At 47.2% G+C, this 14,703-nt stretch overlaps 1 protein-coding gene across 1 annotated transcript in view; it reads left to right on the top strand.

Moving 5' to 3' along the window:
- Positions 1-14,703, top strand: part of sv2a (synaptic vesicle glycoprotein 2A) — a 141,173-nt gene that overhangs the window by 89,194 nt on the left and 37,276 nt on the right. Inside the window, exons 7-9 of the mRNA XM_034174242.1 lie at positions 725-813; positions 3,041-3,205; positions 3,308-3,441. Of these exons, the coding sequence (XP_034030133.1) occupies positions 725-813; positions 3,041-3,205; positions 3,308-3,441 (388 nt within the window). The remainder of the gene's footprint in view (positions 1-724; positions 814-3,040; positions 3,206-3,307; positions 3,442-14,703) is intronic.

The following is a 14,703-nucleotide window of genomic DNA, read 5'->3' as shown; positions in this document are numbered from 1 at the left end:
CCAAAATTTCCACCATTTTGGGGTTGTTTCTAAAAACAGGTAAAAAAAAAAAACAAAAACATGAGAGCAAACACTAACTTTAAAGAAGTGAATTGCAACAAAATGTCAGGGGCACTGGCACATCAGCATATTTTATTATAACAAAGTTAACATGTCACTACTTGGTCTGCAAATGCTTTCAACTAAACTTCACTCAGAAGTAAATTCTTATTGATCTAATTTGTCATGTTTAGTGCAGCCCAGGTTCATGATTTTTTTCTTGCTCCCATCACAAAATGACATATTTTTGTGACAGTTTTTTAAATTTTTATTTTAATATTTCTAACCCTATACCTTCCCCTAACCATAACCCCCACAGACCTCTCCCTTCCCCGCGTCACTCTGCATTTCATGATACTGTCACGAAATGAATTTGTGCGCCCCTCATGAAAATGTGACACTTCGTGACAGTGTCATGACCTAATAAGAGTAATTTAGTTTTTGTGATGTCACCACGAAATGGCCTGAGACGTGTTGTTTTAGTGATACATGATTTGCAGTTTCTCCAGTCTGTTGTGTGTCACTGGATCACATGCCACCTGTTAGTTTAGACTACATCTAAAAAGGAATTCTGGGATTTGGAGTTTATTGCTTTGAGTCAATTTACAGAGACGTCTGGTGTTTATTTGTTACCTGCTGACTATTTCCTCCATTTGCATTTCTGTGTCTATGTATACTTCTTCAGGTGTGGAGTAATTTCCAGACTGTCTTCTCTCCTGAGTATCGCCGTACGACCTACATGATGATGGCTGTGTGGTTCTCTATGTCCTTCAGGTAAGAAAAGGAACTGTGCAACTTTTTCTGGGTTGTTTGTGAATCTTGCACACCTACTGTTAATCAGCAAGACAATCACTGACAGAGACTGTGCCACAGACATTGCACAGCACACAAAAGGCTTTATATTTCATACTTAACTAGGTAATAGTACGTCTGAGCATGAAGACAGTAAAGGCTACAGCAACCTGACATTTCACTCAAATGACTGACCTTGTCATATTTGGTCCAAATCAGGTTGAAGACCAAATTCCTTGATCTTTGTCAAAATTAATTCTTTAAGACCAATTTCAGGTTCAACCTTCATTGATATACAAACTTTGGTAAAAATCAGCAAAAGGACCTGAGAGGATTTGACCAACAAACAGGCAGACAAGACATTGACCCCAGTGATTGACCTTGCTGGGCAATTCTTTAACATATCTCTATATGTGTCAAACTTGGTGCAAATAGCAGTGAGAATGTTATGGTTAGAGGTCCGGACAGGACCGGACTGGTACAGGGGATGGACTCAAACGCTGGGAGCAAGAACCAGAACAGGTTGTGAATGAAAAGAGCTTGGTTTACAATAATAAATAACTGAGGTGCTGAGCTGAAGGAAGCCTGCTGAGCCGAGACCGGGCCCACATATAGTGGTGGAAGTTCGGGAGCTGCGGTGCACACGGGGCCAGACTTGGGAGTCTGAGAATGAGCTGGAGCCCTACAGTATATGGAGCTGGAACTGGAGCCAGGTGGGACGCAGAGAGCCAAGAATGAGGAACTACGAGGACGGAGGAGAACAGAGGTGAGTGATTGCACTCGTAACACTGGAAGCCTTTAACCACAAACAGTTCACTGTAGGCTTTAGGCAAGAACGTTCACAGTTCATGAACTGTCCTCAGAGGTCAGAGGTCAGACGCTGCACATCTTATGATGCAGTTTTTATTAAGCAGGACCTGGCTTTAGAAACAACTCAGAAAGTTCTTAGTTGTTTTGCATCAGAGCTCATACAGTTCTTGGAAAAACAGTTCTAGGAATTAGTTCTTAGAAACAGTTCTTGGTACTAATTCTTGGAAACAGTTCTTAGTCATGCACAGTCACAAACAGGAGTAGCATGAGAACGGGATCTCACAGACGTGCAGGAACTTAGCTGAATGCGGCAGAGCTATGCGCTCTGAGGCTGAGAGCAGATGAGTTCCAAAGTGATGTAGTGTGGTGTGGGAGCCACGCAGGAAAGTGTCTGGAAACACCAAAAAATCAACAAGCTCTAATACGGGAATTAGAGGTGGCCAGGTTACCTTGAAATGAGCTGCAGGAACCTCAGATGTCAGAGCGCATGGAAGTGTCAGTGTAGACAGGGTTATGGATTTTTCATGGAAGGCTCACGGAGTATCATGGAAAGCCATGGAGAGTCACGGAAGACTCTTGCAGGTCAGGGTCACCGAAGACTCTGGCCAAGACTGAGCTCAGAACTGGGGTTTAAGTAGTCGGCTCATGATCAGGAGCTCATGGGCATCAGCTGCAAGGAGAACATGAGTTGCAGGTGTTCCTTGGCTCTGCAGCGTGCCACCTGGAGAGAAAACAGACAAACTACACACAAGAGATTAAAAAGGCCAAGGACAAAAGGCAGACCATGACAGAGAAACTTAAATATTGACTTCTGACCCAAATTGCCTTGACCTCAGTGATTGACTTTTTGCAAATTTGACCTTGCCTTGGTAATGCCAGAACATACCTCCATAAGGGTGCCAGGTTAGGTTCAAATTGTAGTTAAAAACATATTTTGACTTTTAACCCAAATTACCTTGATCCAATTTGGTTGACCTTTGTTAAATTTTATCTCACCTGTGTAATTTTGGAATGTGTACCAACTTTGGTGAAAATCAAAATTTTGATCTTTGACCCTAATGACATTGACCTTTATGAAAACAAACCCTTCATGATAAATTTTGGGTTTGACTGGCATCCACACATGCAGTTTTGTGGAAGTCAGCCAAGGGACCAGGAATCAATAGTATTATCCTGATGTACATTGATGCATTTACCATTTCTTGGCATGGTAGATAACTCACTCAGGTATAAATTTGATCAAATGTGATTACCAAATTATCAAATCTCTACCCACAAATGTGCCCCTCCTCCCTCCATTTATTAACAGGTGGTAAACAGTGGGAGATGATGTCTTCCTTTGTTCCATTAGGTTTGTCTTTTTTTTTTTGTGACTGCAGCACTCTCTGTCCTCTTCCAGCTATTACGGCCTGACAGTGTGGTTCCCTGACATGATCAAGTATCTGCAGAAGCAGGAGTATGCCTCACGTACAAAGGTCTTTGTCAAGGAGAAAGTAGAACATGTGACCTTTAACTTCACCCTGGAGAATCAGGTCCACCGTCAAGGAGAGTACTTCAACGACAAGTGTGTACACTTTGCTCTATCACTTATTTTTTCCTCCCTTCCATCCTCACTCTTCCCTTTGGCACTTTTTTCATTACCTCTTTGCCGATCTTCCTCCTGTAGGTTCATGAATCTGAAAATGAGATCTATGGTGTTCGAGGACTCATGGTTTGAGGAGTGTTACTTTGAAGACATTACCTCCAGCAACACTTTCTTCAAGAACTGCACCTTCATCGCTACCCTCTTCTATAACACAGGTAGACGCCCCACGTGTTGCAGAAAGAGGCACTGTTAACCACAATTTAAACCTCGCACAAGGCCCGTGTAATGAATGAATAACTACAAAAGCACTCAGTGAGCCCCACACTCAACTTTAATTCGTGTTCAGCCTCAAACCAAATTCCACTAGTTAACAACCTGTAACCTGTGAAACAATTTTTTTCTGTACACCAGGTTGTGATCAATATCTAGACCAAAGTACACTTCTGAATAAAAGGGTTGTAGTTCTCTAGCATTTTTCCATCTGACACAGAAGCTGACAACACAGTGATACCGACATCCCTGTCAGGGTGCTTTCCATGACCAGGAGTCATGTGACCAGAGGGTCTCCTCTCTAACCACCAGGTCACCGCCTCTCCAAATTTCCCCAAAGACACTTGAGTTTGATCTCTGAACTTAAATTTTAATTTTAATCACTAACTGTGTTCCTGATCATTGATCCTCTTTCATTTTGTGCTGCTTATCTGTGTCAAGATCACACATTTTTGATCCTGATTTCTAATTGCTCTGACTCCCTGATAGAGGATGCTTTTGTTCCCATTTGTTTGTCTGGATTTGATTCTGCAGTCAGGATCAATAGCTGACAGAAATACAGAATCAAAAGAAATACAGAATACATCAAATCAAAAGAACCTGGATCAGAGATCAAAGTCAAGATGTACCCTTTGATCTGGTTCCACATAAAAGTGTAATAAACTCTTCCTCGACCTCACTGAAATCTGTTCATGTCTTTTTGGGTTACCCTTCTCACGAACAGCCAGACACACACACACACACACACACACACACACACACACACACACACACACACACACACACACACACACACACACACACACACACACACACACACACACACACACACACACACACGTACACAGACAGACAGCAAAGAAAATGGAATTCCTTGATGGATGGAATAAGATATATTATCGATTCCCTGGCAATAATTAAGTATTACAGCAGTAAAAAGTCAGACGGGAAGGATTATATGACACAACATTGTATTATAACACTGTGCTTCAGGGATGCAGCATGAAACCAGACAATAAAACACACTGCAGACGCTTTAATCATGCAGCAGAAAGTTCATGGACTTCATTTATCATCATTGTGAAGTCACACAGCGGCAAAGCTGACGTGTACAGTGGCAGTCTTGTCTTTGTTTTTTTCCCAAATCATAAAATCATATTAGCATTTATTTTTACAGTGGTAGTCAAAGAATGACAGGAAAAAAAAAACACCAAAACTGTTTTCAGCCAAGGGGACACTGTAGATCACAGCTTGTGGTTTGTGGGCCAATACCTTAACACCTCAGTTATTCTTCTCATCATAATTATTATTATTATCTCTGCTCCCCTCCACAGCATGTCTTTTTCCTGGTTCTCTCCCTCAGCCCCAACCGGTCCCAGCAGAGGACTGCCCCTCCATGAGCCTGGTTCTGCTGGAGGTTTCTTCCTGTTAAAAGGGAGTTTTTCCTTCCCACTGTAGCCAAGTGCTTGCTCACAGGGGGTCATTTTGACCGTTGGGGTTTTACATAATTATTGTATGGCCTTGCCTTACAATATAAAGCGCCTTGGGGCAACTGTTTGTTGTGATTTGGCGCTATATAAAAAAATTGATTGATTGATTGATTATTATCATTGAGGTGTGATGTAAATATTTAAATTGACCCCCCCTCCACACACACACACAAATATGTCAGTAATTGATACTTAGTGGTGCAAGATGACTTCGATCTGTAGATCAACTCTTCATACCACCAACTCCACATACGGAATATTGATTCATTTATTGATCTGTGCTATGCTATAGACAACCCAGTCTCACGGCATGTCATGATTCAGCAGCATGAACTATCCATTAATCTATTGGTTTGTCATATTGTCACGAAAAGTGCAAAATTTTCGTCGCGGGAGCATGAATTTATTCTAATTCATTCTGTGACGGGTGCACGTAATTAAAAGTGCAGCGGGAGGGTCGGGGGGTTATGGCTAGGGTCAGGGGAAGGAGTCGGGTTAGGTTATGGTTTAGGTTAGGGTTGGGGGTATGAGTAGGGTTAGTAATACTGAATTTAAAAAAAAAACTGTCATGAAAATTTGAATCATTTCGTGATGGGAGAACGAAAAAAAGTGAGACTGGGCTGGCTATAGAAGATGCAGAGTTCTGAGGCGAGGTGCTGACAAGAAACAGAGTAATACAGAAATTCTACCAAACAAAACTCAAGTGTGGATGTCCACAAATACAACCCCTGACAAAAATCATGGAATCACCGGCCTCGGAGGATGTTCATTCAGTTGTTTAATTTTGTAGAAAAAAAGCAGATCACAGACATGACACAAAACTAAAGTCATTTCAAATGGCAACTTTCTGGCTTTAAGAAACACTATAAGAAATCAAGAAAAAAAATTGTGGCAGTCAGTAATGGTTACTCTTTTAGACCAAGCAGAGGGAAAAAAATATGGACTCACTCAATTCTGAGGAATAAATTATGGAATCACCCTGTAAATTTTCATCCCCAAAACTAACACCTGCATCAAATCAGATCTGCTTGTTAGTCTGCATCTAAAAAGGAGTGATCACACCTTGGAGAGCTGTTGCACCAAGTGGACTGACATGAATCATGGCTCCAACACAAGAGATGTCAATTGAAACAAAGGAGAGGATTATCAAACTCTTAAAAGAGGGTAAATCATCATGCAATGTTGCAAAAGATGTTGGTTGTTCACAGTCAGCTGTGTCTAAACTCTGGACCAAATACAAACAACATGGGAAGGATGTTAAAGGCAAACATACTGGTAGACCAAGGAAGACATCAAAGCGTCAAGACAAAAACTTAAAGCAATATGTCTCAAAAATCAAAAATGCACAACAAAACAAATGAACGAATGGGAGGAAACTGGAGTCAACATCTGTGACTGAACTGTAAGAAACCACCTAAAGGAAATGGGATTTACATACAGAAAAGCTAAACGAAAGCCATCATTAACACCTAAACAGAAAAAAACAAGGTTACAATGGGCTAAGGAAAAGCAATCGTGGACTTTGGATGACTGGATGAAAGTCATATTCAGTGATGAATCTCGAATCTGCATTAGGCAAGGTGATGATGCTGGAACTTTTGTTTGGTGCCGTTCCAATGAGATTTATAAAAATGACTGCCTGAAGAGAACATGTAAATTTCCACAGTCAAATCAAATCAAATAAATTTTATTTATATAGCGCCAAATCACAACAAACAGTTGCCCCAAGGCGCTTTATATTGTAAGGCAAGGCCATACAATAATTACGGAAAAACCCCAACGGTCAAAACGACCCCCTGTGAGCAAACACTTGGCGACAGTGGGAAGGAAAAACTCCCTTTTAACAGGAAGAAACCTCCAGCAGAACCAGGCTCAGGGAGGGGCAGTCTTCTGCTGGGACTGGTTGGGGCTGAGGGAGAGAACCAGGAAAAAGACATGCTGTGGAGGGGAGCAGAGATCAATCACTAATGATTAAATGCAGAGTGGTGCATACAGAGCAAAAAGAGAAAGAAACACTCAGTGCATCATGGGAACCCCCCAGCAGTCTAAGTCTATAGCAGCATAACTAAGAGATGGTTCAGGGTCACCTGATCCAGCCCTAACTATAAGCTTTAGCAAAAAGGAAAGTTTTAAGCCTAATCTTAAAAGTAGAGAGGGTGTCTGTCTCCCTGATCTGAATTGGGAGCTGGTTCCACAGGAGAGGAGCCTGAAAGCTGAAGGCTCTGCCTCCCATTCTACTCTTACAAACCCTAGGAACTACAAGTAAGCCTGAAGTCTGAGAGCGAAGTGCTCTATTGGGGTGATATGGTACTATGAGATCCCTAAGATAAGATGGGACCTGATTATTCAAAAACAGTCATTGATGATATGGGGCTGCATGTCAGGTAAAGGCACTGGGTGTTGTGAAAGTGTAGGAACATGGATCCACAACAGGGGGCGTAAAAGAACGGGCAATGGATAAGCCAAACAGTAACAATTTAATGTTGTAAATTGTGCACAACGGAATACAGACAACAACCAGTTTGGAACTACAGTCAATTACACGTTGGGTGACGTGTGGGCAGGCTTGAGGACAGGAGACGCCCGTCCAGAATCGAGCCGGATCCCACACGGCCCTCACCGCCAACGGATCTGAAGAACACCGGAGCTGCCAAGTCCTGGGTCCCCAGGTGGTCACCGTCTCCAGCTGTCAGACCTGGTACTGCTGGCAGAGAACAGAAACAGCACAGGTGAGTGTGAGTACGCACACTCAGTAATCCCACAGTCTGTGTTCTTTTGGGAGGGAGCACCTCCACCTCCAGTCACACACTCGTGCAGCTCCTGTCTAACCAAATATCTGGTTGGGGTGTGAAGCAAAGCCGTCGCTGATCACACCAAATGCCAAGCCCACAGATAAGGCAACACCACAGGAAAACGGCTGCAAAGAAGTTCAGACTATTAGTCAGTGTTAAATACAGCAGAGAGTATTACCTCCAAGGTAGCTGATTTCTCGGCGAGGAGGTGGAGTTGCAGTCCGGCCTTTATGGTGACGGTGATGAGTTGAATGAGTGACAGTTGATGCCGATGATGAGTGACAGCTGTCACTCCCAGTGGCTCCGATGCCCTCTCGTGCTTGAAGCCCGCACTCCAAGCAGGGCGCCATCTGGTGGTGGTGGGCCAGCAGTACCTCCTCTTCAGCGGCCCACACAACACTGGGGAGATGGCTGTCATTACATCATCAATAAATGCACAAGTTTACGTTGATATTTTGGACACTTTTCTTATCCCATCAATTGAAAGGATGTTTGTGTTGTGTGGGCCGCTGAAGAGGAGGTACTGCTGGCCCACCACCACCAGAGAGTGCCCCTGCCCAAAGTGCGGGCTTCGGGCATGAGAGGGCGCTGCCGCATTGCAGAACCAACCGGGAATGACAGCTGTCACTCATCACCCCTGCCAGCTGTCACTCATCAGCCATCACCACAAAAGCCGGGCAGCATCTCCACCTCACTGCCGAGACATCGCCTGTAAATCGAGGTAATATTCCTCAGCTATATACTGTGCCGTATTGCACTTAACAGTTTGTTTATCCATTACAGAAGGACCTAATTACTTGTGTCAGCTGGAGGCTGAACCAGTCGTTGACGGCAGGGTGACGGATTTCACCCTTCACGACTCGTAAGACAAGTAACTGGTCGGGTTTAGTGGACAGACTGTGTTCATTATTGCGGAGGTGGAGGTGTTGTTTCCCACCTGCATGAACTGGACTATCCTGAGGAGTTACTGAGTGTTTACACTCACCTCTTTTTCTGTTTTCTTTCCTGCCAGCAGTACCAGATCTGACAGCTGGAGACGGTGGCCACCTGGGGAGATCAGGACGTGGCGTCTCCTGTGTGTTTCCAGATCTGGTGGCAGTGGAAATCGTGTGGGGCCCGGCTCTTCTCTGGACGGTGCTCTCCTATCCTCAAGCCTGCCCACACGCCACCTTCGTGTAATTGACTGTAATCTAAATTCTGTTTCTGTCTGTATTCTGTTGTGCACATTTACATTTACAATTACATTTACAACAGTAAATTGTTATTCTTTGGCTCATCCATTGTCCGGTTCATTTACGCCCCCTGTTGTGGGTCCGTGTCCCTACACTTTACCAACAGGATATCTCGGCCAATGTCATGGATCCCAAGGGGTGTCAACCATCGGATGAACCACCAATGGGAACGCAGGGTGCACAGGCATCGGCAGGAGGCGTGTTAGGTGAGCTACAGCAAATCTTAACCGCCTTCACTGCTCGGTTGGACTTGGTGACCAAGCAGAATGTGATTCTCAATCGGAGGATGGAGGCTCTCACCGCCCAGGTGGAAGCGTGCCAGCAGGGCGCTGCTGCAGCTCCTCCTCATGCTGACCGAGCACTGGATACAGACATTCCAGTGGTGGTTCAACGAACCCCCCCTGTCCCCTGAAGCATACATAAGCCCCCCGGAACCGTACGGAGGCTGTGTTGAGACGTGCGCGAACTTCTTAATGCAGTGTTCGCTCATCTTTGCACAGCGTCCCGTGATGTAAGCGTCTGATGCTAGCCGGGTAGCTTATGTCATTAATCTGCTTCGAGGAGAGGCACGCGCCTGGGCTACGGCGCTCTGGGAGCAAAATTCACGGCTCTTAACCACATACACTGGGTTTGTAAGGGAGTTTAAACAGGTGTTGGATCATCCCAATAGAGGCGAGACTGCTTCAAGCGTGCTGCTGTCAATGAGACAGGGGCGTCGGAGTGCAGCCGCTTATGCAGTCGACTTCCGCATCGCGGCTGCGAGGTCCGGCTGGAATAACGTTCCACTCCGCGCCGCCTTCGTAAACAGACTGTCTCCAGTCCTGAAGGAGCACTTGCTGGCTAAGGATGAGCCGCGGGATTTTGACGGGCTTGTCGATCTGGTCATACGGTTAGACAACCGGTTGGAAGAACATCGTCGGGAGCGAGGCGAAGGACATGGCCGGGCGCGAGCCGTCCCTCTCCCTTCCTGGTCCGAAAGGGTGCCGCCGTCCCCACGCTCCACAGCCAGAGAGCTCCGTGTGGCAACAGCTCCCCCTGCTGATGAAACTATGGACACGAGCAGGGCCAAAGTTAAATCCAATGACAGACAATGGAGGCTGGCCCGCGGGGAATGTTTTTACTGTGGCTCATGTGAGCATATACAGAAAAACTGCCCCAAACAGTTAAACTACAACGTCCGCCCTTAGAAACTGGGTTAAGGGTGGGCCATAACATTCACGATGAAAAATCCTGTAAATCTGCACGCATCCCAGTAACGATCCTGAGTGGGGATCTAACCCTTCACGCCCCAGCACTGGTGGACACGGGATCGGAGGGGAATCTGCTGGATAGCAGATGGGCAAGGGAGGTTGGGCTCCCTCTAGTGGCTCTCCCTTCTCCATTGAAGGTAAGGGCACTAGATGGCACCCTTCTCCCATTAATCACACACCAGACACGGCCCGTGACATTGGTTGTGTCTGGGAATCATAGGGAGGAGATCGTGTTTTTCTTAACACCTTCTACCTCCCGAGTGATTTTGGGGTTTCCATGGATGGTGAAGCACAATCCCCGGATAGATTGGCCATCTGGGGTTGTGACGCAGTGGAGCAAAACCTGCCGCTGGGAATGTTTAGGATCCTCGGTTCCACCCGGTGTGACAGCTAATGAGGAGGTCAAAGTTCCCCCCAATCTGACATCGGTGCCTGAGGAGTACCATGATCTTGCGGACATCTTCAGCAAAGATCTGGCACTCACTCTTCCCCCGCACCGGCCGTACGATTGCGCCATTGATTTGATCCCGGGCGTTGAGTACCCGTCCAGCAAGCTGTACAATCTCTCACGTCCTGAGCGCAAATCAATGGAGACCTACATCCGGGACTCTTTAGCTGCCGGATTGATCCGGAACTCCACCTCCCCAATGGGTGCAGGTTTCTTTTTTGTGGGCAAGAAAGATGGCGGACTCCGTCCATCCTTTGATTACAGAGGGCTGAACGAGATTACGGTTCGCAATCGATACCCGTTGCCCCTGTTAGATTCAGTGTTCACGCCCCTGCATGGAGCCAAAATCTTCTCAAAGTTGGATCTTAGGAATGCGTACCACCTGGTTCGGATCCGGAAGGGAGACGAATGGAAGATGGCATTCAACACCCCATTAGGTCATTTTGAGTACCTGGTCATGCCGTTCGGCCTCACTAATGCCCCTGCGATGTTCCAAGCTTTGGTAAATGATGTCTTGCGGGACTTCCTGCACCGATTCGTCTTCGTATATCTAGACGATATACGGATCTTTTCCCCGGATCCTGAGACACATGTCCAGCATGTACATCAGGTCCTGCAGCGGTTGTTGGAGAACCGGCTGTTTGTGAAGGGCGAGAAGTGCAAGTTTCACCGCACTTTTTTGTCCTTCCTGGGGTTCATAATCTCCTCCAACTCCGTCGCTCCTGATCCGGCCAAGGTTGCGGCGGTGAGAGATTGGCCCCAACCAACAAGCCGTAGGAAGCTGCAACAGTTCCTCGGCTTTGCGAACTTCTATAGGAGGTTCATCAAGGGGTACAGTCAGGTGGTTAGCCCCTTGACAGCCCTGACTTCCTCCAAAGTCCCCTTCACCTGGTCGGATTGGTGCGAGGCCGCATTCAGGGAGTTGAAACGCCGGTTCTCGACTGCACCAGTTCTGGTGCAGCCCGATCCTAACCGCCAGTTCGTGGTTGAAGTGGACGCCTCTGACTCAGGGATAGGAGCCGTGTTGTCCCAGAGCGGAGAGTCCGACAAGGTTCTCCACCCATGTGCCTATTTTTCACGCAGGTTGACCCCGGCGGAGCGGAACTATGACGTGGGCAATCAGGAACTCCTCACGGTGAAAGAGGCTCTTGAGGAGTGGAGACATTTGTTTGAGGGAGCTGCGGTGCCATTTACAGTTTTCACGGACCACCGGAACCTGGAGTACATCAGGACCGCCAAGCGGCTGAACCCCAGGCAAGCCCGCTGGTCACTGTTCTTCAGGCGTTTTGACTTCCGGATCACCTATCGCCCCGGGACCAAGAACCAAAGATCGGATGCCCTGTCCTGGGTCCACGAAGACGAAGTCAAAACAGAGCTGTTGGATCCGCCGGAATCCATCATTCCTGAGTCCACTATCGTGGCCACCCTCACCTGGGACGTGGAGAAGACGTCCGGGAGGCCCTGACACGGAACCCGGACCCAGGAAATGGACCGAAGAACCGCCTCTACATCCCACCAGAAGCCAGAGCTGCAGTCCTGGACTTCTGCCACGGTTCCAAGCTCTCCTGTCATCCAGGGGTGCGAAGGACCATGGCAGTAGTCCAGCAGCGCTTCTGGTGGGTGTCCATGGAAGCCGACGTCCGGGACTATGTCCAGGCTTGTACCACCTGCGCCAGGGGCAAAGCTGACCATCAACGGGCACAGGGACTCCTCCAGCCGTTACCTGTGCCCCATCGCCCCTGGTCCCACATCGGCCTGGACTTCGTCACGAGCCTCCCGCCGTCCCAGGGCATGACAACCATCCTCACGATAGTGGACTGGTTCTCCAAGGTGGCCCACTTCGTAGCCCTCCCAAAGCTCCCTACGGCCCAGGAGACAGCAGACCTTCTGGTCCACCACATCGTGCGTCTGCATGGGATACCTACAGACATCGTCTCCGATCGTGGTCCCCAGTTCTCCTCTCAAGTCTGGAGGAGTTTCTGCAGAGAACTGGGGTCCACCGTGAGCCTCTCGTCCGTGTATCACCCGCAGACTAACGGACAGGCAAAACGGGCCAACCAAGAACTGGAACAGACCTTACGCTGTGACATCCGCGCACCCGACAGCCTGGAGTGAACATCTGGCCTGGATCGAGTACGTGCATAACAGCCAGGTGTCCTTTGCCACCCGCCTCTCCCCGTTTGAGGTGTGTCTGGGGTACCAGCCCCCATTGTTTCCTGTTGTGGAGGGAGAGGTCGGTGTACCCTCGGTCCAGGCCCACCTGCGGAGATGCCGTCGGGTGTGACGCACCACCCGTTCTGCCCTGTTGAAGGCCCGGATGAGGGCTAAGGCCCATGCAGACCGCCGGCGTTCCCCGGCCCCTGCATACCAGCCCGGGCAGGAAGTGTGGCTATCAACGAAGGACATACCCCTGCAAGTGGACTCCCCGAAACTGAAGGAACGCTTCATTGGTCCCTTCAAGATCCTCAAGATCATCAACCCAAACAGGGTGGATCCGCAGTGAAGCTGGGCACGAGAGGGCGCTGCTGCATTGCAGAACCAACCGGGAGTGACAGCTGTCACTCATCAGCCATCACCACAAAAGCCGGGCAGCATCTCCACCTCACTGCCGAGATATCGCCTGTAAATCGAGGTAATATTCCTCAGCTATATACTGTGCCGTATTGCACTTAACAGTTTGTTTATCCATTACAGAAGGACCTAATTACTTGTGTCAGCTGGAGGCTGAACCAGTCGTTGACGGCAGGGTGACGGATTTCACCCTTCACGACTCGTAAGACAAGTAACTGGTCGGGTTTAGTGGACAGACTGTGTTCATTATTGCGGAGGTGGAGGTGTTGTTTCCCACCTGCATGAACTGGACTATTCTGAGGAGTTACTGAGTGTTTCCACTCACCTCTTTTTCTGTTTTCTTTCCTGCCAGCAGTACCAGATCCGACAGCTGGAGACGGTGGCCACCTGGGGAGATCAGGACTTGGCGTCTCCTGTGTGTTTCCAGATCCGGTGGCAGTGGAAATCGTGTGGGGCCCGGCTCTTCTCTGGACGGTGCTCTCCTACCCTCGAGCCTGCCCACACGCCACCTTTGTGTAATTGACTGTAATCTAAATTCTGTTTCTGTCTGTATTCTGTTGTGCACATTTACAACAGTAAATTGTTATTCTTTGGCTCATCCATTGTCCGGTTCATTTACGCCCCTTGTTGTGGGTCCGTGTCCATACACTTTCCCAACAGTTTGGGGATGATGAAATCATTTTTCAAGATGATAATGCATCTTGCCATAGAGCAAAAGCTGTGAAAACATTCCTTGCAAAAAGACACATAGGGTCAATGTCATGGCCTGCAAATAGTCCGGATCTTAATCCAATTGAAAATCTTTGGTGGAAGTTGAAGAAAATGGTCCATGACAAGGCTCCAACCTGCAAAGCTGATCTGGCAACAGCAATCAGAGAAAGTTGGAGCCAGATTGATGAAGAGTACTGTTTGTCACTCATTAAGTCCATGCCTCAGAGACTGCAAGCTGTTATAAAAGCCAGAGGTGGTGCAACAAAATACTAGTGATGTGTTTGAGCGTTCTATTGTTTTTCATGATTCCATAATTTTTTCCTCAGAATTGAGTGATTCCATATTTTTTTTCCCTCTGCTTGGTCTAAAAAAGTAACCGTTACTGACTGCCACAGTTTTTTTTTCCTGATTTCTTATAGTGTTTCTTAAAGCCAGAAAGTTGCCATTTGAAATGACTTTAGTTTTGTGTCATGTCTGTGATCTGCTTTTTTTCTACAAAATTAAACAATTGAATGAACATCCTCCAAGGCCAGGGCCAGGGGTTGTATATAGTTCTTACAGCATAAAAATCCCACTGCCATGTTTCACTGTGGCGACAGCGTTCTTTGTGTTACACGCCTCGTCTTTATGGCCAAACAGCTCTTCTTCCAGTATGCATAATCTTTCTCCAGGCTGTCTTTAACATATTTCAGTCTAGCTTGAAAGTGTCTCTT

This window comes from Thalassophryne amazonica, chromosome 7 (genome assembly GCF_902500255.1).
Source record: "Thalassophryne amazonica chromosome 7, fThaAma1.1, whole genome shotgun sequence".
NCBI classification, from domain to species: Eukaryota; Metazoa; Chordata; class Actinopteri; order Batrachoidiformes; family Batrachoididae; genus Thalassophryne; species Thalassophryne amazonica.
This window is presented reverse-complemented; position numbering and strand designations above follow the sequence as displayed.